This window comes from Crinia signifera, chromosome 11, assembly GCF_055691185.1.
Source record: "Crinia signifera chromosome 11, ASM5569118v1, whole genome shotgun sequence".
NCBI lineage: Eukaryota > Metazoa > Chordata > Amphibia > Anura > Myobatrachidae > Crinia > Crinia signifera.
In genome coordinates this window covers 109,886,004-109,910,319 of record NC_139227.1, presented here as the reverse complement: position 1 = coordinate 109,910,319, position 24,316 = coordinate 109,886,004, and the positions used below count along the sequence as shown (strand labels likewise).

Below are 24,316 nucleotides of genomic sequence, written 5' to 3'. Positions count from 1 at the left end.
ACCCCTGGGCTATCGCCATTCTGAGATGGCGATAGCCCATTGTAGCCTATGGCTACACATCGAACTGCCCGAGCGGCAGTGCAGTCAGCGGGGTCGCGCGGGGGTCAGCTTATAACAGCGCATGCGCAGACCGGGACCAGGCTTCCGGGTCAACGCTTCGCAGGGACGGGCTCCTTTCGGTGCCCTGTCCCTGTGCCCTCAAGTTTAATACATTCTGCTGGTGTGTATACTCCCAGATAGCATTGTAAATGCGATCTTGGTAAATGTGCCCCTTAGTCTGTCAGTATAACCCCCTCCACGCACCTGAGTGATATCACTAAACTGATTGAATGTCTTCCATGTATGTATTTCTGTCTGGGTAAATCTATCTGTATGTGTTAGTTCCTGAATATTATCAGGCATTAATATGTAATTGTTAGAGCCCATAGAGGCATTCTCTGTATCTGACCATATGGCCCGCAGTATTTTACACAGGAAGTTAAATACGGGGAAATTAAATGAAAACTGCTCCTATGTTCATAGAAAAAAAGGATTTATTTTGCTTTAAAAACATGTGACCTATATTTCTGAGGAAATTAAAAAGTACAAAGAGCCAGATGAATATTTAATAAAGCTACTGAGATCCCTGAAGTATTTGACGTGGTCATTGGGTTTAATTTTACCTTTTAATAACTTCAGCATGTCTTCTAATAGCCGCCCTTTATGAAGAATTCCTGCTATAAACCTACAGGCCCAGGAGTCACCGGTTCTGCTATTGGGGTACGGTCACTAGGTCCACACACAGGTCGGCGTGTTTTTTTTTTCAACTCTTTATTTGAGCCAACATGTGCCGACATTTCATGCGCTACCATCCACTAGGGCGTGGTGGGAGAATAAAATAGTGTGCCGAGCATAGCGAGCAGACACGGTGCACTATTTTAGTGCCCATGTCGACTGTCGACATTCGGGGCAAAAAAAAGTGAAAAAAAAACATTTGACTGTCAACTTTCCTATGTCAACCTAATGACCCTGACAACCTTCAGTGTTCGAGCTAATGCTTGTAAACCGAATGTCTGTCTATCCTATGATCCTTTGCCCTTCCATTTTGTGTGAACACCAATAGAAGCTGCCATGTTGCATACCGCGTGGACTAAAACATTTCTGAGAATGCATTCATTGTGGGCTGGTAATGTCGCTGAGGTAGCCATTTTGTGACTGAGCTAACTTATGCATCTCACCACAGCTTCCTAGTGTTATGAAATGGCTCCGTTCTCCGTTCTCTGTACCTCTAAACACCCAGCTTGTCTTTCTTGCAAAGTGGCTGAACCCTGAAATCCATTTGGCGTTATCGTGACCCATCTCAATCTGCGGGCAGGGCCTTATTATGTGGAGAGGAGGTTCAAAATGTCTGGCCTACACCATATTTACATACGCCACCATTACCATCCAGGTTTTAAGGAGGTTTTACGTAATTTCATATTTTATTTCTAAATAGGAAAGTAAAGCCCTAGTGGTGCCATGAAATAATTCTGATAAGTTGGGGCGCCGTGATTTAAAAAAAAATTACAAACTAGTGCCTAATGGGGCCTATACATGTAGCGATTTACAGGCATTTTCTAAGTGATCTTACTGCTTACAAAATGCCCCTACATCGATCCGTGTGTAGGGACCTTAGCGGTAGCAATGCGCGGCCCCACACGTCGCGATCACTGTGTGATTGATATCTAGCACGCCGGATAAGTCTAGTGGGCCTCCGGGGTCAGGGCCAGTGTTCTCTGTTTGATCTGTCAGGGACAGTGTTCTCTGTGGAGAACACTGGCCCTGACAGATCGCTCAGCCGCACAGCGCTATGCAGCGATGTGTTCTCCACAGAGAACACTGGCCCTGACAGATCGCTCAGCCGCACAGCGCTATGCAGCGATGTGTTCTCCACAGAGAACACTGGCCCTGACAGATCGCTCAGCCGCACAGTGCTATGCAGTGATGTGTGCTGTGCATTTTGAGTGATCTAGTATCACTCAGAACGCTCTCGCAGCACATATCCCCCATGTGTAGGTCCCATAACACTCTTCCTTGAGATCTATTGGTATTGTGACCATCAGTAGTGTCGGGATCCTGCCTAATAAACGGACAGACTCGGCCAGTACAATGTGCATTTTTTTTTGCCCTCAAAAACAGCCAAGTTTACAAACTTCTCCAGCCACTTAGCAGCGGACTGACTGTTGGAAATTAAATAAAATGGAGATTTATTCTAACACAAGAATCTATTGTATGCAGTTGTTCACAGATCTCAAAGACCCCCAGTGAAGAAATGAAAATCGTAGAGTGGTCTGTTGTTTTTTTTTTTGTGAAAGAAAATAAGGCGCAACTGTTGCTCATTTTCTGTTCATTTTTCATCTGACAGCTACTAGGAAGGCACAAGATTGTAGACCTGTAAATGATCTCTCCCTGCTTTGTTTTGAGAGGCTTAATGCATGGCAGCTCGGCTATTAATCAGGAACCTGACAGGAGAGTGCAGGTGTTTTTTGTTTAAATAAGGAGGGAGCCTGTCCATTTATGTTTAACCTACATTATGCCAGAGGGACATCGTCCCCAATCTCTCCTTAACTCTTTCATGCCTGCAAGTTACTTTTGTTCCTATGCATAACTTCACTTAACTCTTTGAGCTCCAGCATCTGTGAGAGTGGTGCAAAATGCCAGCGGCCCTCACATTTGTTATAAAAATTGTGTAAAAAAAAAAAATAATTATATTTCCTATATAAGGTAAACCTTACAGGTCATTATAATGAATAAAAATATTTGTTTGCCAATTTTCACACCTATTCTGACAAATTAACCCTTCCAAGTCCAACGTCTAGTCAGGATCAACAGCGCTAGCGTAGATCCAATGGTGAGCCACTTTAAAATAAGAACATTAACATCGTTCAATATTCAATGTAGACTATTTTTGAATAATAAAAAAAGACAATTTAAACCAGACTGTTTTTAAATTGCAAAAATTGGACTGCAAAAGGTTAAGCAACTGGTAAGATTCATAGTTTTACCGGTTCAAAGTATTCCTGAAAAGAGGATTCATTAAACAACCCCCTGAAATGTGATAGTCTGGATGGGTCGTTAGTTCAAAGCTCATCTTTTGTTGTAGACTTTTCTATGATCTCTTCTCTATTGTATTGATCTTATTTATGTTACAAAAAGCATCTACTGCTTGTTGGGGAATGGAGCAGAGGAGCGAGGATTGTTCTAGGTTCCGCCTCTAATTTTATGTATTTGCCCTAGTGACAAAATATTTGCGGGGGAAAAAATCACTTCGTCTATTACAGTAGCTCGCATTAAAGGTGTTGATTTTAAAAACCTAAAAAAAAAAAAACTCTCCAAATCAATTACTTTTGTTTGACAGATTTGCCCATTGAGGGGAATTACAGGCGCTGAGGTGGGCTCCTAGTTCAAGCAGCTGTGGGAATAGTGGGCAAGTCACTCCCAAAATAAGCAGAAAAATACAACGGTAATATCACAGCGCTAGTTTTAGGAGAAGCTAATAATAATGATATTCAAGGGATGAAATTTAATAGCATTAATTTATTATTATTGAAAGTTAGATCGACTGGGACATGATGGACAAGCCATGCAAGGGGTCACTGTACACTTATTTGGTGTCCATGTTGAATAATATCAATATAGGCACCCAAAAAATTTGAGTAACTTTCGTTACTGTTGATTTAAACGGTGTTGACTACCTTTAGACGCGTTGGAGGGGTCAAACACGTGATAGTCAATCTAGACGCCGTTGATCCGCTTTTCCAGAACCCTTGAGACAGTGCGAATAATGTGCAGTCCAGATATCAAACAGTCTCGACTCTCCCTATGATAGGATCCCACGTGGTGCTGAACTCGCACTGAGTAGGTGGATGTCCCTGGTGTGGAGAAGGTTTACTGGTAGCTTGCACTGTAAAGCTCCAGAGGCCTGGTCCGGGTTGGCGTGAGTGGTGAAAGGATGCTAGTCCTTCTTCGTACAAGCGCTGTGATATTACCGTTGTGTTTTTCTACTTTAGTTTGGGGAAATCTACATTTTTCTAAGCGATTTCTTCGAAAAATGCCCTGAAATCACCCTGCTGTTGGCAATCGATTTGAATATTATTGAACCATCACAAGGAAAGATGGGGCCCAGAGATTTTTGCAGTGTATAAAACCTGCCAAATAGAAGCTGGGTTTAATAGAATCATGACTGGCTTTATAATCCCAAATTGATGATAAACTCTGTCCCCACACTGAACGCTGTTAATGTCCTTTTTGTACCACTACCTGCCTCTGTTTGGCAATTGTTCCCATTTGTGTATAGTAAGGCCTCATTCCATCAGCGGTTGGGAAAGAGGAGTCTGGTCTTTGTGGTCATCTGTAGCAGTCTTGGTATTTTGACAGTGAGGGTTTTGCCGGTTTCTGCGCCACCACATTTCATCACATATCCTGTAATTAGTCTAAAACTGGAGTAGAGGGCCGTAAAATTGTGGTGCATGGTGACCACGCAGGCTAACAGAGTTTAAGAACAATCTAGTTTTGGTGATGCAATCGTGGGAGAGCTGTATGAGAATGTGTCAATATTTACACTATTCAACGGTCGGGTTTGAAATCCTGGCAGTCATTATATTGATGGTCAGGGTGTTGACAGTGGAATCACGACGGCCAGACACCCATTCTTACCATCCCCTCCCGCTGAATAACCCCACCCGCAGTGCTTACTGTCGGGATTCTGCTGTTTTGTACTCTGACCGTTGGGATCCTGGCTACATCGACCTGGTAATATCACATGGTTGCTTGTCCATGTAGTTATCTATTGTGTATAGAGAAGTATGGTAATAGGTCATCGCTGAGCAGGTGCATTTACATTTTCTTCATTAGTTTTTTCTCTTCTCTAAATACTACGTAAAAGTGATTTTTTAAATCTAACCTGTAGATTCTGGCCCTGATTCAGGGGGCGCTCGCTGACCAGTGGTCGTTCGCTGGTTAGCGAGTGGCTTACCGCCACCCGGCCTTCCGATATATTATAAACTACCGTGGGCCGTGGCTCCTCTCACGTGGATGTCTGTGATCGTTCAGAGGAACTCGCACACACTGAGTGTAATGAGCCTGGGTTTTCTATTATCGCTTTTTTTCCTTATGTTACATTAAGATAACACACAAGTTCTTTTCTTTCCCGGTCACGAAGATCTACAATAGTGAAAACGTGATCCAAATTCTTTCTGTAATTTTGCATGATGCCAGAATGAATGGACAGAGAAAAATTCTTAAAAAAATTTGTTCCATTTCCAAAGTTCTTGAAGTATATTTCTCAAAAAAAAATCTGTGTACAGACACAACCCTAATACGGCGTACACACGGTTCCATGTCTATTTTTCTATTTAATTTTGCTTATCAATTAGAAAAAAGACTGTGTAGGCAAGACTATACGGTACAGATCACTAGCACTATATAGTGTAATACCCCTTTGCACAGCGCAAATAACCCAGGTCGGCGTGCGGTGTGAAAGGGCCATGTCGAGTATCCCGTGTCCATCAACCCGACAATCTGACCTGAGAAGTGTTATTCCTGGGTCGGACACGGGTTGCTGGGCAGTGTAAACGGGTAACCTGAGTCAATCGACCCAGATCCTGTTCACTTCTATGGAGCAGGTCAGTGCTGCCTCCTCCCCTGCCCCTGCCTGTCGCTCTGTGCCCGCCCCCGGGTGACGTCAGCAACCCGGCAATAAGCTGGGTCGCTGTGAGCAGCAAACATCGCAAATGCCGGGTCACTTCGGGGACGGGCTCCTTTCCAAATCAAGGGTGCGACCCGGCATTTGCGATGTTAAAGGGGTTTAAATCAAATGTGTACACGACGCCATGCGAATCGATTAAATTGCAACGTGTGTACACTACTTTAGTTTTATTACTATACTGATGTACTGTAAATAGAATCCTGTTACTTCGACCTGCGTTGAAGCGCCCTCACACTATATTAATAATAGAATTTGTAAAAAAAAATAAAAATTCACATTCCAAAGTGGAAATATTTTCGCAGCTCAAATTTCCCCTTTCTCTCAACATCACACCGTCATAGATCATCTTTTGTGCCAGGTTCACTGTTTTGCTTGTCAAACTTTTTTAGCCTCAAAAATATTTTATCTCTTCCCTTTCAGTAAACTTGCTCCTGGTCATGACACTAAACTAAACTATTTTGATGAATCGGGTGTTTCTCTATCTCCCTCTCTCCCAGGCGACTAGACGCTAACCACATTGTCACCGTGCCAGATGACAGCTTCGAGGGCCTTGTGCAGCTCCGACATCTATGGCTGGATGACAACAGTTTAACAGAGGTTCCCGTGCGGCCTCTCGGCTACCTCCCATCCCTTCAGGCCTTGACGCTGGCGCTGAACAAAATCACTCACATACCAGATTATGCCTTCTCAAATCTCTCAAGTCTTGTTGTGCTGTAAGTATTCGAAGATCATTTCTCAAGTTAATGGGAAACTTTATCTTGTATGTCACATCTACTGGTAATTACTTCTGTGTCTTTTTTTGTGTGTGTTTTTGAATTTTTTAATTTTTTTATTTACATATATTAACATGGTTTACGAGTAACTGCAAAACAAAAATAGAAGCTGTAACCTGTAGCGATCGATCAGGTTCTAGTTGTTTTTCCTCTAGTATAGTTTAGGGGAAGAACAGACTGCAATTAATCATCCAGGGGTTGAGTTGACGCCGGTCGGCCTTAATTGAACCTGCATTGACTGCACGGAACGAACTGGAGATATTTGTCTTTTTGCAGAGACTACAGTCTCGCTGCTTTAATCCAAATACTTTACTTCCTATCAGTCATCCTAATCGGTGTTCACTTGGTGCAGAAGATCTATATATTTGTCATCCCACATGTTTGAATAGTCTGGAATCACATTAAGTAACCGAACGTAGGCGAACAGGCGACTCTGTTGTAGTGCAGATTTACAAATTGATTAGGGTGTCTACCGAGTAACAAAATATATTGGTACCTATTTACATGGTCCGCTTTTTAGTTACATTTAATACAATTTTTAATATATATATATATATATATATATATATATATATATATATATATATATATATATATATATATATATATATATATATATATTTGTGTGTATATACAATTTATTAAATATATACATGGTGTTTTTTTTTTAAACAAAATACATTAATTTCAAGATGTTAACAGTAGTAACTACTTTTTGTAGCAAATTAATGTTCATTTAAATCAAGTCAGTCCAACCTATGGCTCTCCCGTTGTTGTAAAACTACACTTCCCAGCATGCTTTGCCACAACTTTAGCATTCCTTAAATATGGCAGGGCATCCTGGGACCTGCAGTTTTATAACAGCTGGAGAACCATAGGTTGACCAAGCCTGTTCTAAATACCACATCCCATGGATGTTGCCCCTGATCTGGGTGATCCACTGCTGCTTCCGAAGGTCTGGCCTGCTTTCTTCTGTACTGCTACCATTGCTTGGTCCTGAAATATGGTGGTAGGGGGATTATGCCATCTGTGGGAAGAGAACAGCATCAACAATGTCCAACATAGGCCATCTTACACCAGTATTGAGGATGGCAGTGCCAGACCATCTGAGACAGTGAGGTGCAATTTACTTGATGAAATTCTGAACCCCAGGTCAGTAATTCTTCTGTGTTTCTGAACCCCAGGTCTGTTTTTTTTTATTTTAATATGTTGAAAGCCATTATAATTGTTTACTTTTTTAGTTTGCATTGTCACATACAAGTTAATTGGTCTTAATCTGGAATAATATGTATGGTTTACCCTATTCATTTATTTTCTTCTTAATATTTCTTTAATGTAATCCAAAATGTATTTATTTACAAAATATTTTTGTTATGTGGTTTCTAGGCACCTTCACAACAACAAAATCAAAAGCTTAGGACCCCACTGCTTTGACGGGTTGGACAGCCTGGAAGCGCTGTAAGTAGCACACCTACATAACCTGCCTATCCGATAGTCCTGCATCAGCTCGCTCCTTCCCAGAGTTTAAAGAGCTGATGGCGTGACTTAAGTGTTCCTGTGCATTGTGTCAGAGCATACTTCCTTCATGATAGATCTCTTGCTCCAGGGGCTGCGAGGATGGGTTTCATCAACAAAACACTTAATTGCTCTATTAGAAAGATACAGGATGTGGGCAGAACAGACACTCGGGTTGTTTGTGAATTTCTGGAGCATTCAGATTGTAGTGGGAGTTTTTTGTTTTTCTTACTGGGCGACATTACTTGCAAAATCCTAAGATAGTCGAATGTTGGCCATTTCTTGGCTGCAGGCGCGATGTCCTACATTCGATCAGAAGGTTGAATGTAATTTGTACGTGAGCGTTTTCCTGTAGAATGAAAACTGTTGTGTCATGAGCCGGAATACGGTGAAATAGGTTGGATTAAAGCAGACTGAACAGTGGGGAATGCTGATTGGCTGCAAAGCTTTGCATTAAACTTAGTAATCAGATTTCTGTTTTCTAGAAAAGGCCGGGACTAGATTCTTTTAGGGACCTCGGATCAGCTTCCAGGGTCACTAGACAGAATATGGTCGCTATGTTGACACTGTGAAAGTCGATGTTTTGTGTTCGCGGGGCTCTTTACGCTTCGGGGTGGCGTGGATAGTGGGGGGATGTGTTAAACCTATTTTTGGGACATACAATCATATTATTGTATACCTAATGTCATGGCATTGCACACCCTATAAAATCGCATGCGATTTAAAATCGCATGTGATGGCATGCGATTTTGCGGCCGATTCGATGGCCCGGGGCTGAGAGAGCAGTAAATAAATTACATAGGAAAATCGCATCGCATGGCCCTAAAATGGCCCATGCGATGTGATTTCCCTACGCAGAATAGCCCACTAAGCAAACTGCTTAATGGGCGCCGTTCTAGGAAACAAGTACCCATTTTTATTTGAATTTATATAACGTGAGCGATGCTGGCATTTTTCAGCTGATGTTTTGAACGTCTCACAGAGATGTTGGTACTCAAAGGGTTAACTTCTGTTTTGTTTTGTTTTTACGCGGTTTTTATAGAATCCATGGAGGTAGTGCATCTATTTGTCGACTTGAACAAACATGTGGGTTTGAGGTTTTTTTTATTAAAGAGAAAAAAAAAAATGTTTCCTAATGCGCTATGGCTGTATTGACGTCTTGGAGCCGTCCTTGTAACATTTACATCTGATACAGCTCCGTTTTCAAGTCAAGCTTAAAGACGTTTGTTCCTCTTGACTTGTTAAGGATAAATGTATCTAGATTTGTTTCCTTCCCCTTATCCTGTCTTGCTCCCATTGCTGTTATCAGCTCACACGAATGGAGGGTTTGTTGTACTCTTTTAAGGTAATAAAAAAAAAAGGAAAATACTGAATAGTTCTATTATGTCAATAGAATACCGTTGTTATCAAGCCATGTAACCGTAATGATATTGCTCTTAATTCAACATGAGCAGGTATTCAAACAAAGGTGGGAAGGATGGAAAGAAATCATTTAAGTGCAGATAAGTTATGTTTGAACCAAACAGGGCCTTCAGATAGGATCTGTAAACACTTATAGGTGGTGCCAGTCACCTCTTCCATTCATAGATTAAATTGCATATGGCGTCTTACTTTTCCGATGTTGATTTCTTAGCTTGTGTGCATTTGCACTTGATTTCGCAATGTCTTATTAAAATATCAGTGTTCAAAAGATTTTTTTAAGAATTGTACCTGCCAAAAAGTCTTTCTCGTTCCTAAATGGCCCTAGACACGGGGCATTTTCTAGATCGCTTAGAAAATGCCCCTACATTGCTCCATTTGTAGGGGCCATAGCGATGCGCGGCCTGGTGATTGATGTCCAGCATGCTGGCTAAATCTAGTTATTCGCCGGGCAGAGCCAGTGTTCTCACCGCAGAACACTGGCCCTGGCAGATCGCACATGCACACATCGGTGTGTACTGAGCAATCCAACATCACTCAGAAATCACTCTCAAATCTCCCTGTGTGTAGCCGCTTTAGACCCAAGAAAAGTGTGAGATTTAGCGTTGTAATTACACTATTTTATATTTCGGAAGAACCATAAAAGCTCTTGATGATGATTTACTTCTATTTTCACTCTGCTTTTAAACATGGCCCCTCGTTTTTTAATCCATTTATAAGACGTATATCCTGCCAGATTAATCTTTTTAAAAGGATTGTTACAGGGAGAGTGTTGACAGATTATTTTGAACCAAACTTAAGTGCAGGGGGTTATGGGTACTCAGACCTTAAACTCCAGAGCAGTAACTAGGAAGGTATATTTACAAAATTTCGAGGTCACTTAGAATTGATCTTTTTTGGTGTTGGGCTTCCAGGCCTAAAACACACATTTACCAATAGTTTCAAAATTAATCAAAAAAAAATCTGTAAAACCGTGGAATTAAGATAGTTTTTTAATCGCTCAAAATCGACCTTTAGTAATATACCCCATGGTTTTAAATAACTATGTCTATACCTAGAATTTGAGTATTGTGGTAGAAGACCAAATTTCAATCACCCCCCTATCTTTGATTTCCTCCTATCATTCGCCCCTGTTGCTCCCTCCATTTACCATATTTTGCCACACAAAATGTAAAGTTCACCATGAACCACCTGGTTGGAGTCCATCCACAATTACCGCCAAGACATCTGATTGGGCGAGTATTTATTTATTTATTTATTTACAGGTTCTTATATAGCGCAGCAGATTCCGTTGCGCTTTACAATAGTAGACAGTGATAAAACAAACTGGGTAACAACATACAGACTTGGAGGTAGGAGGGCCCTGCTGCAAGCTTACAATCTATAGGGATATTGGTGGAAACACAAGGACAGGCACCAGTAATACCATAGCAGTCCCACCAAGTTACAAGTCCAGAAGGGTAGCTATATAATACATAAGTGCCTCAGAGGGTTATGCATGTAGAACTTAAACATTATAGGCTTGCCTGAAGAGGTGAGTTTTCAGGGAACGCTTGAATGTTTGGAGGCTATTGGAGAGTCTTATTGTGTGTGGAAGGGCATTCGTAGTGACTGTATCACCTTGATAGTCCAATCATCCTTGTGACTAGCAGTTATTTCATTGTTACAACTATACTATACGATCATTTCAAAGTGGTTACTTTTAAATTGCCGTTTTATTGCGTCTTTAGTTTTTGTTTTTGAAAGCCTCGTTGGGGAAGTAGAGAAAAGTTTGCTGGTGTTCCTACATTTCTGTTTCTCTGCAAAGCTGTACTGCACGCACAAAGCTGCTGTCCTGAACTGAGCTGACCTCTGTCCGTTGTTTTGCTGGATCAGATATAAATTGCATACTGAAGGAAGTAATTAAATATGGAAAGACAAATACTGTGGTGTAGCTAGGGGATAAAGAATACCACTCATTTTGTGAACATGCCAACCATTCCCCCCCCCACCCCACATGTTTTAAAAAGAAGTTTAAAGGAACACACTCTCCAAAAATAAATACAATTACATAATTTAACATTTCTAACCTACCACTAACAGTTGCCCTTAGGCTGAATATAGAAAAGTGTGTTTTAGGGACATATTTATTTAAAAATGCACCCAGCCACTGGAATTCTTATTGCTTAAGTACGGTATTATTCTGTCGTTGGGACACTGCTCCCATAAGAGCCCTTTGAAATGATTATTGCGGAGTAAAATAATTGCATACATGCTCATTTTTCCTTCAGACCTTGGGCAAGCAACTGTGCGTTCGTGGCTATCTAGCTATGCAATGCAATAATTTGAGGCATTAAGATCTTCGTCTACTCCAGCACTCCGGAGAAGACGTACAAAATCCTCCTTGGAACGGGTAATGCAGTGGTTAGCAATCTTTAATTTGGGTGTGAGCCTCAAGAAAACTGTAAACTCTTGAAGAGCTACTAAAATAAAAAAAACTGGTTGTATCAAGTGGTCTGCATACCTGTCTGACCCACAACTTTGATTTGACCACCGCCTACAGTCTCTTCTGTAGATCCCCCTCTTCATCCCACATTGACTCCCATTTACCTTCCCCTTACTCCACTGTGGAGTGTTAGCTGTGCTGCTGTCTCCCACTGATGGTGGGGTTAATTTTAGCCCTCCAACGCAACCACCTGTCTGTCCTAGGACACTGACACCAGATCACTTCCTCCAAACAGTATGTGAGGACCAAGGAGTGCCAGTCCGATACTATTATCTGTAGTACAGGGGTGCTTGGCACCATTTCTCTTTACTCTCTATAATGCAGATTTCACATACAATTCATCAACCTGTCATCTACAGAAGTTCTCTGATGACTCTGCTATTGTGGGCCTTATAGTAGATGGAGACGATAGGGAGTACAGAGAACTTGTGCAGAACCTTTCTACCTGGTGTGTGGAGAACCATCTTCAACTTAATACAAGGAAAACTAGGGAGCTGGTAGTTGATTTCAGGAAACGTCAGCATACACACACACACACACACACACACACACACACACACACCCTCCTTCTCCCCCCAACTCCGGTGATCATTCAGGGAATGGATATTGAGGTCGTAAGAACTTACAAGTATCTGGGTTTTCACCTTAACAATAAACTGGACTGGTCTGATAATTCCGCTGCTCTGTATAGGAAGGGGCAGAGTAGACTTTATCTGCTGAGGAGACTGAGGTCCTTTGAAGTGCAGGGAGCGCTCCTGAAGACCTTCTTCAACTGTGTAGTGGCATCGCCCATATTCTATGGAGTGGTCTGCTGGGGCAGCAGTGTTTCAACAGCCGACAGTAAGAGACTAAACAGACTGGTAAGGAAGGCCAGTTCTGTCCTAGGAATGCCTTTTGGATTCTGTAGAGATTGTGGGTGAGAGGAGAATGATCAGCAAGATGACATCATTATTGGATAATGCTTCACACCCGCTCAAAAACGTTTTGAAGGATCTGTGTAGCACTTTCAGTGATAGGTTGCTTCACCCTCGATGCTCAACTGAGAGATATCACAGATCTTTCATTCCAGCTGTAATTAGAATGTACAACTGTCATGGTCTGAAGAAGACCTGCATGTTCCTAGATTCTTGAGTTATATTGTTTGGATCTTATCTTATTATGTATTCTTATTATGCTATTACTCTTATCTGTACTTGAACCTTGCTGTAACGATTGAAATTTCTCCATTGTGAGACGAATAAAGGATTCTATCTATCTATAAACTGTCTCAGCAGTACTGCAGCTAGGTGAGCTACCCAAATTAGGACTGCAAGCTACCTGTAGCTCGTGAGCTACAGGTTGGAGACCACTGGGCTAAAGGCATCTACTTTTAGTAGATCTTGTTGCGCATGTCCCCAGGGGAAACTATGGGAATGGCTACTGCAAAGGTTGGCGACCATAAGCCCCCCCCCTTGTCGGGATTTATTACCAATCCCATATAATGTATGTAATACTTACAATTTTGACTCTGTCCCTTTAAGCCTTTTGCTTCTGTTGGTGGAAAGTCAGCATATACCTGTACTATATCCCTAGAGTCAGAAGCACTTTGTCCTTAATAATCTATTTGTATTTGGAGCGGACATTATCAGGTGGAACACAGTGACTGCTCTGCTCTTTTATTTCCATTGTGATATTGGCACAGCCAAGTCATTGACTAAAGACCTATTAAGGCAGGGTTTCATAGATAACGTTGTGTAGCACTATTTAAAAGAGTGTGTCAATGTTTCTGTGCTACTTAGCTGATAAATGTTTTATTAAATACCCCTTTCAGACATAAGCCAAAAACACTTTATATTTTTTAAGTTTTTTTGCAATAAAGGGGGCAGTATGTGACTGAAAGGGCCTACTGGGGTTGACCATCCCATGTCCTGTGGCCCTGATCTTGACAGGGTTATTCCTGGGACTAGTAGCCCAGGTCAGTGCCCTGGCTTCCTGCTGTCTGAAAGCTATGACCTGGATCTTGATGATCCATGTAATGCCTAAGAGGCATTGATTGATGGGTGATGACTAGAGACAGGATTATATGCAACATAAAAAGCTTGAAATATGCATGAAAAATATTTAAAATATGCATAAAAAGTGTTAAAATATGCTACATTAAATAATAAAAAAAGTAAAATAAAAAAATAATTTTTTTTAACTATTATTTAAAAATCAGGATACAATTAGTTGCAAATAAACCTCAAAAATAGGCCCACAGCATCTGCAGATGTCTAGTGCTGTACACAGGATTTTTTTTCTTCCTGGCTGCTACAGCAGACTGCAGCGTCCAAAGGTCTTGTTGCATCAACTATGCGGACCCTCATCTCCAGTGCCTATGGGCCCAAATATCTGCATAGTGTGTGAGGGCAGCGCAGTGGAAGGCTTTCCCTGCGCTGCATACTCACTGTGACACGGAATTTCCTCCACGCCGCATGATGTCACAACCCTTCCGCCTACCTCCTCTGCTGCAGAAGTCTGTCTCTTGGTGTAAAGTCCCAGGCCAGGGGCAGGCAAAGGTTCAGGAGCCTTGTAATGGCATCCGCCCCGACTGATTTTTATCAACATGGATTGGCAGCCTAGAGCAGTGTCAGACGTGTAGCATACATCCAAGGTTCCCCACACTGTGCACATATTGCCCCAGCCTGTACACTCTACCACTACCTGGCCAGCAGCAGCAGGGCAAAGCAGTGCTGTAACTCGCGGGTGGGAAGAGGACGGGGCCTAAAATATGCACCATCACTAGATTTTATGTAAAATATGCAATAACCAGTGAGCATGGGCAAAATATGCAAATGCATATAATCCTGTCTCTAGTGATGAAATAATATCTAAAGCTGGACATTCATTAGGAGTGTATGAGTGTACCTGTAAGCCCGAAGACCTAGGTCCAGTTTGAATAGTGATGTCACCGTTCACAGGACAGTGGTCAGATGACCCTGGTTATTCCCTGACAAGTACTGAACCCCTGAATTAGTAAACAACTACATTGGGAGAAAAATCAATGACATCACTGTATCTAAATTGAAACCGTCCCAGGAGCTTATAGTGTTTTAAGTTTTCTTTCATTTTTAATGTTTAACCCTTTGAGTGAATTTGTCAAAATAGGTGTGAAAATTGCTAGGCAAACATTTTTATTCTTCATAATGACTTGTAATGTTTACCTTATATAGGAAATATAGGGGGAAATGTCATGGGATGAGAGATTCAGAAAGTGAGAGATTTGGTAAGAACTCTCCATTTAAAAAAAAAAAAAAAGCAGCCATCATGTACACTGCAAAACCAGTTTGATTTTAAGTGTAAATGATTTCCGCTTTAAAAAACCTGGAGATTTCTTACCAAATCTCACTTTCTGAATCTTTCGTTCTATTAAATTTCATCCATAATCTTTTTTTCCACAAAAAAAAATTATTTGAATTTATATAACAAATGTGAGCGACACAAGCATTTTCAGCGTATATTTTGGACCGCTCACAGATGTCGGCACTCAAATAGTTAAACATATGCAACTAGGAACAATATGTTGTTGTGGTTGTTGTTTACCAGTTGAGACCACCAAAATGAAACACAGGCACACAATTCTTTATAGTTTAATTATATTCACGTGGTACGAATAAGTCTAGTATTGTTTTAAGTGCAATGACCATTCCCAACTTCTTGTGGAGCGTACAGAATGGAAACGTTATTTTTTTTAATTTTTTTTAAGGTTCCGCTTACTGTCATTGTCTTGGTCCCAATTAAAAATAGCAAGGATGGAAAATGGTGTAATTTACAGTTTCTCAGGGACGTCTGACCATGTGTTATTTTATTTTAGGACACAATATAACTTGACAAAGCAAAATACAAAGTAACAATATTCAAAATTAAGACATTACTTTATGGTTGTGATTTATTGAATAAGTTAATATTAAGTATACTTTTCTTTTATTTAGGGACCTTAATTATAACAATCTTATGGATTTCCCAGATGTCATAAAGTCCCTGGGAAATTTAAAGGAACTGTAAGTATGATTCGTTTTTCTGTTTATTTATAAAACGTTTCACATATAAATGAACAGAGAATATTTCATTATTTTATTTACATAGTGTATACATATTCTGTAGTAATTTTACAGAGAATATTTGGCCAATCATAACGGGCCCTGCCCCAGAAGAACTTACAATCTATGTGACCTCTCGCACTAGGGTTCATTTTTGTTAGGATAACTAATAAACCAGTGTGTTTTTAGATTTGTTGTATTACCAGTAGGAATCCCACACAAGCGTGGGGAAAATATACAGCCTCAACATGGTTGGGTCCATGGTGGTATCGAACCAAAGATCTCAGTGCTGCTAAGCCTTACATCAAGTACTCATCAGCCCATGTCCTATTGGTTATGGCAGTGGTAGACCACTCCAGTCCTCAATAGCTACCAACAGTTAACATTTTCCATGTCTCCTCACAGAATCACAAGTAAAGTGTTTCGCTGCACCTGTGGCTCTTTTAAAATATGTTCATCCGTAATGAATACATCTGTGTACCTTCAAGGTGAGCTGGAAAACGTGAACTGTTGGTAACTCTCGAGGACTGGAGTTGGCTACCCCTGGGTTATGGTATAAATGGTAGACCATGTCTAGGTCGACAGTCACTAGGTCAAAAGCTTGAATTTTTCGACATACCCCCAAGGTTGAGTTTTCAATGGTTTTTGTTGTCTGTCGACATGGACACTATAAGTGTACCGCCTCACTGCACCATTAGTGGTCGATCTAGACATGGTCTACCCAGTGACCCTATATTGTCCTATCAGAGTTTATAGACTGAATTCTAAACCGCATATATGGTAGCAGTCCACTAACCTTCCAGTATATTTTGTTGGACCCACCAGTACAAACTACTGATAAATGCATTGAAATAACTTATTAATCTTTTGTTGTGGTTTCTCTTGCTTGATTGGTTTAGAGGCTTCCACAGCAATTCCATTTCAACTATCCCTGACGGAGCATTTGAGAAGAATCCTCTGCTAAAAAGCATGTAAGTTACATTGTTTAGAAGGGATACGGCCATTGGGTCAACCACTGAAGGTCCACATGGCTTAGGTGGACACATGAAATAGGTCCACATGGCGAAGGTCAACAATGGGAAGGTCCATGGCCAAAAGGCTGACATGAGCTCTTCACATTTTTTTTAGCAGACATGTGCCAACAGGCGGTATTTCATGCCCTACCATCCACTACAGCGTGGTGGGAGAGAAAAATTGTGTGCCAAGCACAGCGAGGCTCCTTGCCCAAAGCATGGCGAGCGCAGCAGTACACTTTGACGGTGTCCATGTCCATTAAAAAAAAATAAGACTGTCAGTCGACCTTATGCCCAAGATGGATGGTAATTCTTATCCCAACTACCTGGCACCCATTTATGCATCTACTGGAGCACATATAGGAACGGACAGTCCATTCCATTAACTGAGCAAAATCGAATTCCAATACTACACATACCTGCTAGCAACTCTTCAAGGGTAATGTGGTTTAATGTTGGTCGCTTAACCACTTGAGTGGTCTGCCGCGGAAAATTTCCGGGCATACCAATAAAATGAAGGTGTGCACCACTGGCGCATCACCTGTCCGGGCACTCCCCAGTGGCCGCTCTGCTGTCCCCTCCCCTCAATCCCCCTCACCTCAACTTAGCTCCGGCGATTGTACGCCAGAGCTCCCCTGCCCCGCCGCCATTAGTACCTAGTAATTGACAGGCGGGGATGTTCGGGGGGACTCGGGAGAGTTCAGGCACCCGAGTCCTCCCAAGCCGCCGCAAAACATCCCCGAGCCTGCTGCCTGTGTGATCACTGACAGGCGGCAAGGGGAAGCGGCCGTTGGGGAGCTCTGGCGTACTAACGCCAGAGCGAAAGTGTGGGGGGGCTGGCCAGTTCCGATGATCTGTGTTGGGTTTTGTTGGGGCAGGACAAACCTGCCCTGGTACAAAGCTTTCATCCTTAATCCACAAATTTGACCACACCATTCATGGACCCAGTGGCGGATTTTACCAATGGGCTACAGTCAGTGCATTAAGTTATACCATATATACATTTTGCTGCAATACAGAGGCTGACCTATCATAGCACATATTGTGATTTCCAAAATTTTCCATCACATGGAATATCTGAGGCACAATAGGATATTATAAAGTGGCCAGTCTGAGCCAGATTTCTCACATGTGGATATCTAAGATCGTGAACAATGATAAAATGGCGGCAAATATTGTCCTTACTGGGAGACCTTTCATATTGGATTTTTTTTTTTTGTTATTTAATCGTGGCTTGCGTGTGAAATTGTCTATTTATTTCAGCAATTGAGCGGAAAAGGGCATGCCACTGCATTTTGTTGTGTTGGTCATCTGACAAGTTTAACCAAAGCTTGGAGAGAGATCAAGTACTGTCCAATCAGCCCCTAACTGTCATTGGCTGTGCTCGAGAAAGGTTATGAGCGGTTGGTACTATCTTTCTTCAAGCTTGATAAATATCCCCCATAACCCTTTAAATGTTAGTGATGTTGGTCTTAAAAAAAAAAAAAAATCCTATATGTCCTGTAGATGAATAATCGGAGTACAAAATGTTTGATTTTCGTGTACTTTCCGTCCATTAATAATGCTTTGTCCCAGCTAATAGAGCATTATTCTGACATGTACAATCATTGAACAGTACAACTAACCAATTGTCCTCTTCTTTTTTTTTTATTCTCTTAGACAATTGTACGATAATCCGTTGTCGTTTGTCGGGAATTCAGCTTTTCAGAACCTATCAGACCTGCGCTTCCTGTAAGTACTTGTCTAGCCTTTAGTAGAATGTGTGAAGTGAAATACTTGACACAGCAGCAGTGGCTATGGCTGCTTTCTATAATTACATCGCTTAACTGTACTCTGACCCGCTGACCTCTAAAAAGGTTAAATAAAAACATTCAAATGTAGTCGGCCTTTGAAAATTTCGTACTGATGCAGGTACTGCCATATCGCACACTAACAGACTGTAAAAATGTCAGTGGTTGGCATGTTGAGGGTCCTGGAGAGCTTTAAATAATGGGATTTAAACATTGAGCGTTCTGAAATCCTCCTTTAAAGTTCAACTAAAAGCCAGTAAAGGAGAACGTACAACCTAACTTCTTTTCTTCTAGAACAATTTTGTTTTCTTCTCATTATGCGGGTGCTAGGCTGGTTGCTAAGTGCAAGCTCTAGGCTGATTGCTAACCCAAGAGCATCCCCCCCCCCCCTCCAAATTTATTTGTATTTGCTTTTCTGTTGCCATAGAAATCCAGTTACTCACACAAGTATGGCTGTAAGTTAAAACGTTGCTTCCCAAAATCAGCTGTCAGTGACCGGACACACTAGTCATACTTACAGAAGTTAATCACTAGCTTGGTGATGAGGTGCTTAACTAGAAGTATCGCTAATGCTCTGTACAGCTACCGACATAAATTATCTTGACAGCTCACACTCAGAATGAGATGTGTGAAAGTACCGATGCCTGATAAACACGCCAGACCTTATTAAAGAATGAGGTCCTGCCTCCAATATTCTATTTTAATAGGCATTATTTTATCATTTATTTCTAAGCAAGCAATTTAAAGTTCTAGTTTTATTTTTTAGTATCGGTTACAAAGCGTTCGTTTCCACAGTTGCTGTCACAAATACTAAAGCTCATAAACTTTTTTTTTTTTTTTTTATTTTATAACAGGATCATACGAGGAGCATCTGATATTCAGTGGTTTCCAAATTTGACGGGAACGGTTAACCTTGAAAGCTTGTGAGTATTTTTTATTTTTTTTAGTGCAAATTATTTAAATGTCTTTTTGGGCACAGAAACAACTGGCCTATGCTTTTTTTCCTCCAAAAACTTTGTTAGTGTGAGATTTAATACAATATACATGCAATAGAGTATAAATACTATAGGAGGAATGTCACTGTGCAGTTGGGTAATGATGGAAAAAGTTATCATTTACTGGGATCCATCGTTAAAACGGGTGTTTTTTTAGGTTGACCGTCAAAAGGTTGACCACTGTTGGTCAACAGGCAAAAGGTCGATAGATGAAAATGGTCAACATGAGTTTTTCAAAAAATGTTGGTGTCTGTCAATATAGGTCAATATGGACACTGTATGATTGCACCATGTCCCCTTCCACGGCTCTCGGCACACTATTATATTCTCCCATCTATGCCTACTGGGATGGTCACATATGAACAAGTCTGTTTAAAATTTATGAAAAACTCATGTCGACCCTTTGACGAGTCTACCTTTTTCATGTGTCAACCTTTTGACTGTCCACCGATAGTAGTTGGCCTTTTGACTAGACCTCATGACCACATATCGTTAAACCCTGGGGTTAAACCTGGAAACGGAGCACCGTTGGCAATAATGCTCCCGCTGTATTAGGAGTTTGTACAGTTCTTCGACATTCCAAAGAATTCTAAGTATTTTAAATATGTAAAAATGGCTGGTATGGGACGTTGGGTTGACCCATATTAGGTCGACAGGTTTGGAAGATTGACGCAAGCATTAGAATGACCATGGGAAGGTCAACAGTCGAAATTTCGACATTCTTTTTGGTCCGGAATGTTGACATGGACACCGTGTGTACCGCGTCCCCTCGCATGGCTCGCTGCGCTTGGCGCATTATTTTATTCTCCCACCACGCTGTAGTGGATGGTAGGGCATGAAATTCTTCCTTTTGGCACGTTGACTCAAAAAAAAATAAAAAATAAAAAATTTAAACTTATGTCGACCCTTTTGGCTGTAGACCTTCCCATTGTCGACCTACCAATCCTTTCGATCTTAGATGCGTCGACATTTGGTTAGGAGGCATGATGGCATTTACAAGTCACCCTGCTTAAGCTAGTCACTTAGTGCATGCCAGAGCTGAGGTGAGGGAATGAAGAATGCCAAAGGGACAACATTGGGAAGTAGTTTGGGGAACAGGACATACTGCTACCCTACCGGTAGGACCAGGGTGCTTAGGACAGTGATGGAAAGCCGTCTCTCTCTAGCTTAGCATTGTAGCAGATGGCTACAGGTTACCTGTCCATAGCGAAGGTATAAATATTACTGCTCCTATATCGCCATCTGCTTCTGATCTATCACTGCTGATCTAGAGGAGGTAAGATCTCTAATACATTGTGTTTGTACAGGACCCTGACGGGCACCAAGATAAAGAGCATCCCACTAAACTTATGCCAGGAGCAGAAGATGCTTCGATCATTGTAAGTTCATGTTGGTAACATGTTATTGGTTGTTTTTTTTTATATGAATTGTATTTTATTATTATGTATATGCTTTTTAGTCTTGTCTAAAGCTTATTGATCTCTCCTCTGCCAAACAGGGACCTTTCCTACAATGAGATTGCTACATTAAATGGATTGAAAGGATGCAGTTCATTGGAGGAAGTGTAAGTAACAGAATTTCGGTTTTCGTCAGGTACTGATATGGTTAAACAGATGAGAACGACGGTAAAATAATAAAACTATAAACATCATCTCACCCAGGAGAAGAAAAAGAGTCTAAATTGCCCTCTATGATCAGTCAGGTTATCTTAACTGCTGTTGACTAGCTAAGGCAGGGCTGGGCAACACCGGCCCTCCAGATGTTAGTGAACTACACATCCCAGAATGCCTTGCATCAGTTTCAGCATGGCCACATAGAAAAACTAATGCAAAGCATCCTGGGATGTGTAGTTCACTAACATCTGGAGGGCCGGTGTTGCCCAGCCCTGAGCTAAGGTGAGAAGTATAGGGTAAAATCACCATTACTCATTCTCTGATGTGCTGGTAACAGTATGTACTTATTTTTTTTTTTAATTAAGGCTTTCATAAAACATATAAATAAACCCTTGTAAATACTTGCTGTAATTCCTGATGTAGCATTTTGTTAGGTTTTATATGGTATCCTGTATATGAAACATGGGTGTTATTTCTATGGTCTGTAATTATTTTTAATAGCCTGTTTGTATTTATAGTTTTAACTAGCTTCTTTTGCTTTTTTTATAGTTACTTGCAACATAATCAAATCACAGAGGTTCAAAACGAGTCTTTACAGGGCCTGACAGCTTTACGTGTACTGTAAGTATATACGGTTTACAATTGATTGTATTTGTTTCGTGTGTTTTTTTTTGTCTTGTTTTTTTTTTTTTTTTTTTTTTTTTACCATCCCAAAATTTCCGGGCAGAAAGTGATCAATGTAATTCTGGTAATTTTTGTTACTGCAGTAATGGCTTGTTTTTCTTAAACAAACGGGGGTTTGATAACCTGATATATGTGCACATATATTATAACCAATAGGACCCAAAGGGTATTGGGGGGGGGGGGGGGGGGGGGTGTGAAAAATAGCCACAGTAACACTTTAATTTACCGCTATCAGAACCATACCAAATATGGATGGTAAAATGTACCTGGACCCCCCAAAACAGCCAAACGAATATAGGAAGACCGTATTAGTCTTTTAATGGTCATAATAAAAAAAAGATTTGCAGTTCTTATTTTGTGTCCGATAGAAGTTGTATGCATTTTTCAAAAAATAAGTTAAAAAATTCCATAAAGCAAGTGTTTTTTTAGTGCTCAAATTAGGTTGGGGGTTCATAAAAGAATATATGTATAGATTTGGATCATTTTACGCCACTTTCAAAAAACTTCCAAAGAAAACCACCAGATTACTCCCACCTGCAATCCTAAAAACACTCCATAAAGCACCCCAATATACCCATCCCATATGTTCTACCCAATTATTTAATTTGACATTTTCTGACAAGTCCTAATTACTCATTTAGGTGGGTGTGCCAGGTTTTCAGAACCAAATCCCCAAATATTTACCTTTTTAAAATAGGGATTGTTTGAAACTTATCACCGGCTCAGACATTGGAAGGGTAATTTGCGGTAAACCAATGAAGTATTGCCAGAAATTCATTATAGTCAGATGAATATCGTGGGTCACGATAAAAGCCCTGTTTATACTGCAGAAATGGGTTATCACGGCTAATTGTATCCCCCCCCCCCCTATCTTACTACACTAGGATATTCAATTGGTTATTAAGTCTGCATGCACCATTAATTTATTAACCTTTTTTTTATCGCACACACATATTCCACAGCACTTTACAGAGAATATTTGTACAATCACATCAGTCCCTGCCCCAGTGGAGCTTACAATCCATATTCCCTACCACATGTACACGCGCACACACAGACATTATAGGGTTAATTTGTTGGCAGCCAATTAGCCTACCAGTATATTTTTGGAATGTGGGAGGAAACTGGAGTACCCGGAGGAAACCCACACAAGCACGGGGAGACTATACAAACTCCACACAGTTAGAGCCACGGTGGGAATCATACCCATGACCTCAGTGCTGTGAGGCAGTAATGCTAACCATTACACCATCCGTACTGCCCCGTATATATAACACATGGTGGGGATAGAACCCATGACCTCAGCGCTGTGAGGCAGTAATGCTATAACCATTACACCCTCCGTACTGCCCTGTATATATAACACATGGTGGGGATAGAACCCATGACCTCAGCGTTGTGAGGCAGTAATGCTAACCATTACACCGTCCATACTGCTCCGTATATATAACACATGGTGGGGATAGAACCCATGACCTCAGTGCTGTGAGGCAGTAATGCTAACCATTACACCATCCGTACTGCCACGTATATATATAACACATGGTGGGGATAGAACCCATGACCTCAGTGCTGTGAGGCAGTAATGCTATAACCATTACACCATCCGTACTGCCGTATACAGTATATAACACATGGTGGGGATAGAACCCATGACCTCAGTGCTGTGAGGCAGTAATACTAACCATTACACCATCCGTACTGCCCTGTATATATAACACATGGTGGGGATAGAACCCATGACCTCAGCGTTGTGAGGCAGTAATGCTAACCATTACACCGTCCATACTGCTCCGTATATATAACACATGGTGGGGATAGAACCCATGACCTCAGTGCTGTGAGGCAGTAATGCTAACCATTACACCATCCGTACTGCCACGTATATATAACACATGGTGGGGATAGAACCCATGACCTCAGTGCTGTGAGGCAGTAATGCTATAACCATTACACCATCCGTACTGCCGTATACAGTATATAACACATGGTGGGGATAGAACCCATGACCTCAGTGCTGTGAGGCAGTAATGCTATAACCATTACACTGTCCGTACTGCCCCGTATATATAACACATGGTGGGGATAGAACCCATGCCCTCAGTGCTGTGAGGCAGTAATTCTAACCATTACACAATCCGTACTGCCCCCCCCCCCCCCCCCCCCCCGTATATATAACACATGGTGGGGATATAACCCATGACCTCAGTGCTGTGAGGCAGTAATGCTAACCATTACACCATCCG

The 24,316-nt window shown here is 41.3% G+C and overlaps 1 protein-coding gene across 1 annotated transcript in view; it reads left to right on the top strand.

The window, feature by feature from the left end:
- Positions 1-24,316, top strand: part of LGR4 (leucine rich repeat containing G protein-coupled receptor 4) — a 107,521-nt gene that overhangs the window by 68,522 nt on the left and 14,683 nt on the right. The window contains exons 5-13 of the mRNA XM_083164215.1: positions 6,223-6,438; positions 7,885-7,956; positions 15,868-15,936; positions 16,875-16,946; positions 18,648-18,719; positions 19,633-19,701; positions 21,081-21,152; positions 21,272-21,337; positions 21,936-22,007. Coding sequence (XP_083020341.1) covers positions 6,223-6,438; positions 7,885-7,956; positions 15,868-15,936; positions 16,875-16,946; positions 18,648-18,719; positions 19,633-19,701; positions 21,081-21,152; positions 21,272-21,337; positions 21,936-22,007 — 780 coding nt within the window. The remainder of the gene's footprint in view (positions 1-6,222; positions 6,439-7,884; positions 7,957-15,867; positions 15,937-16,874; positions 16,947-18,647; positions 18,720-19,632; positions 19,702-21,080; positions 21,153-21,271; positions 21,338-21,935; positions 22,008-24,316) is intronic.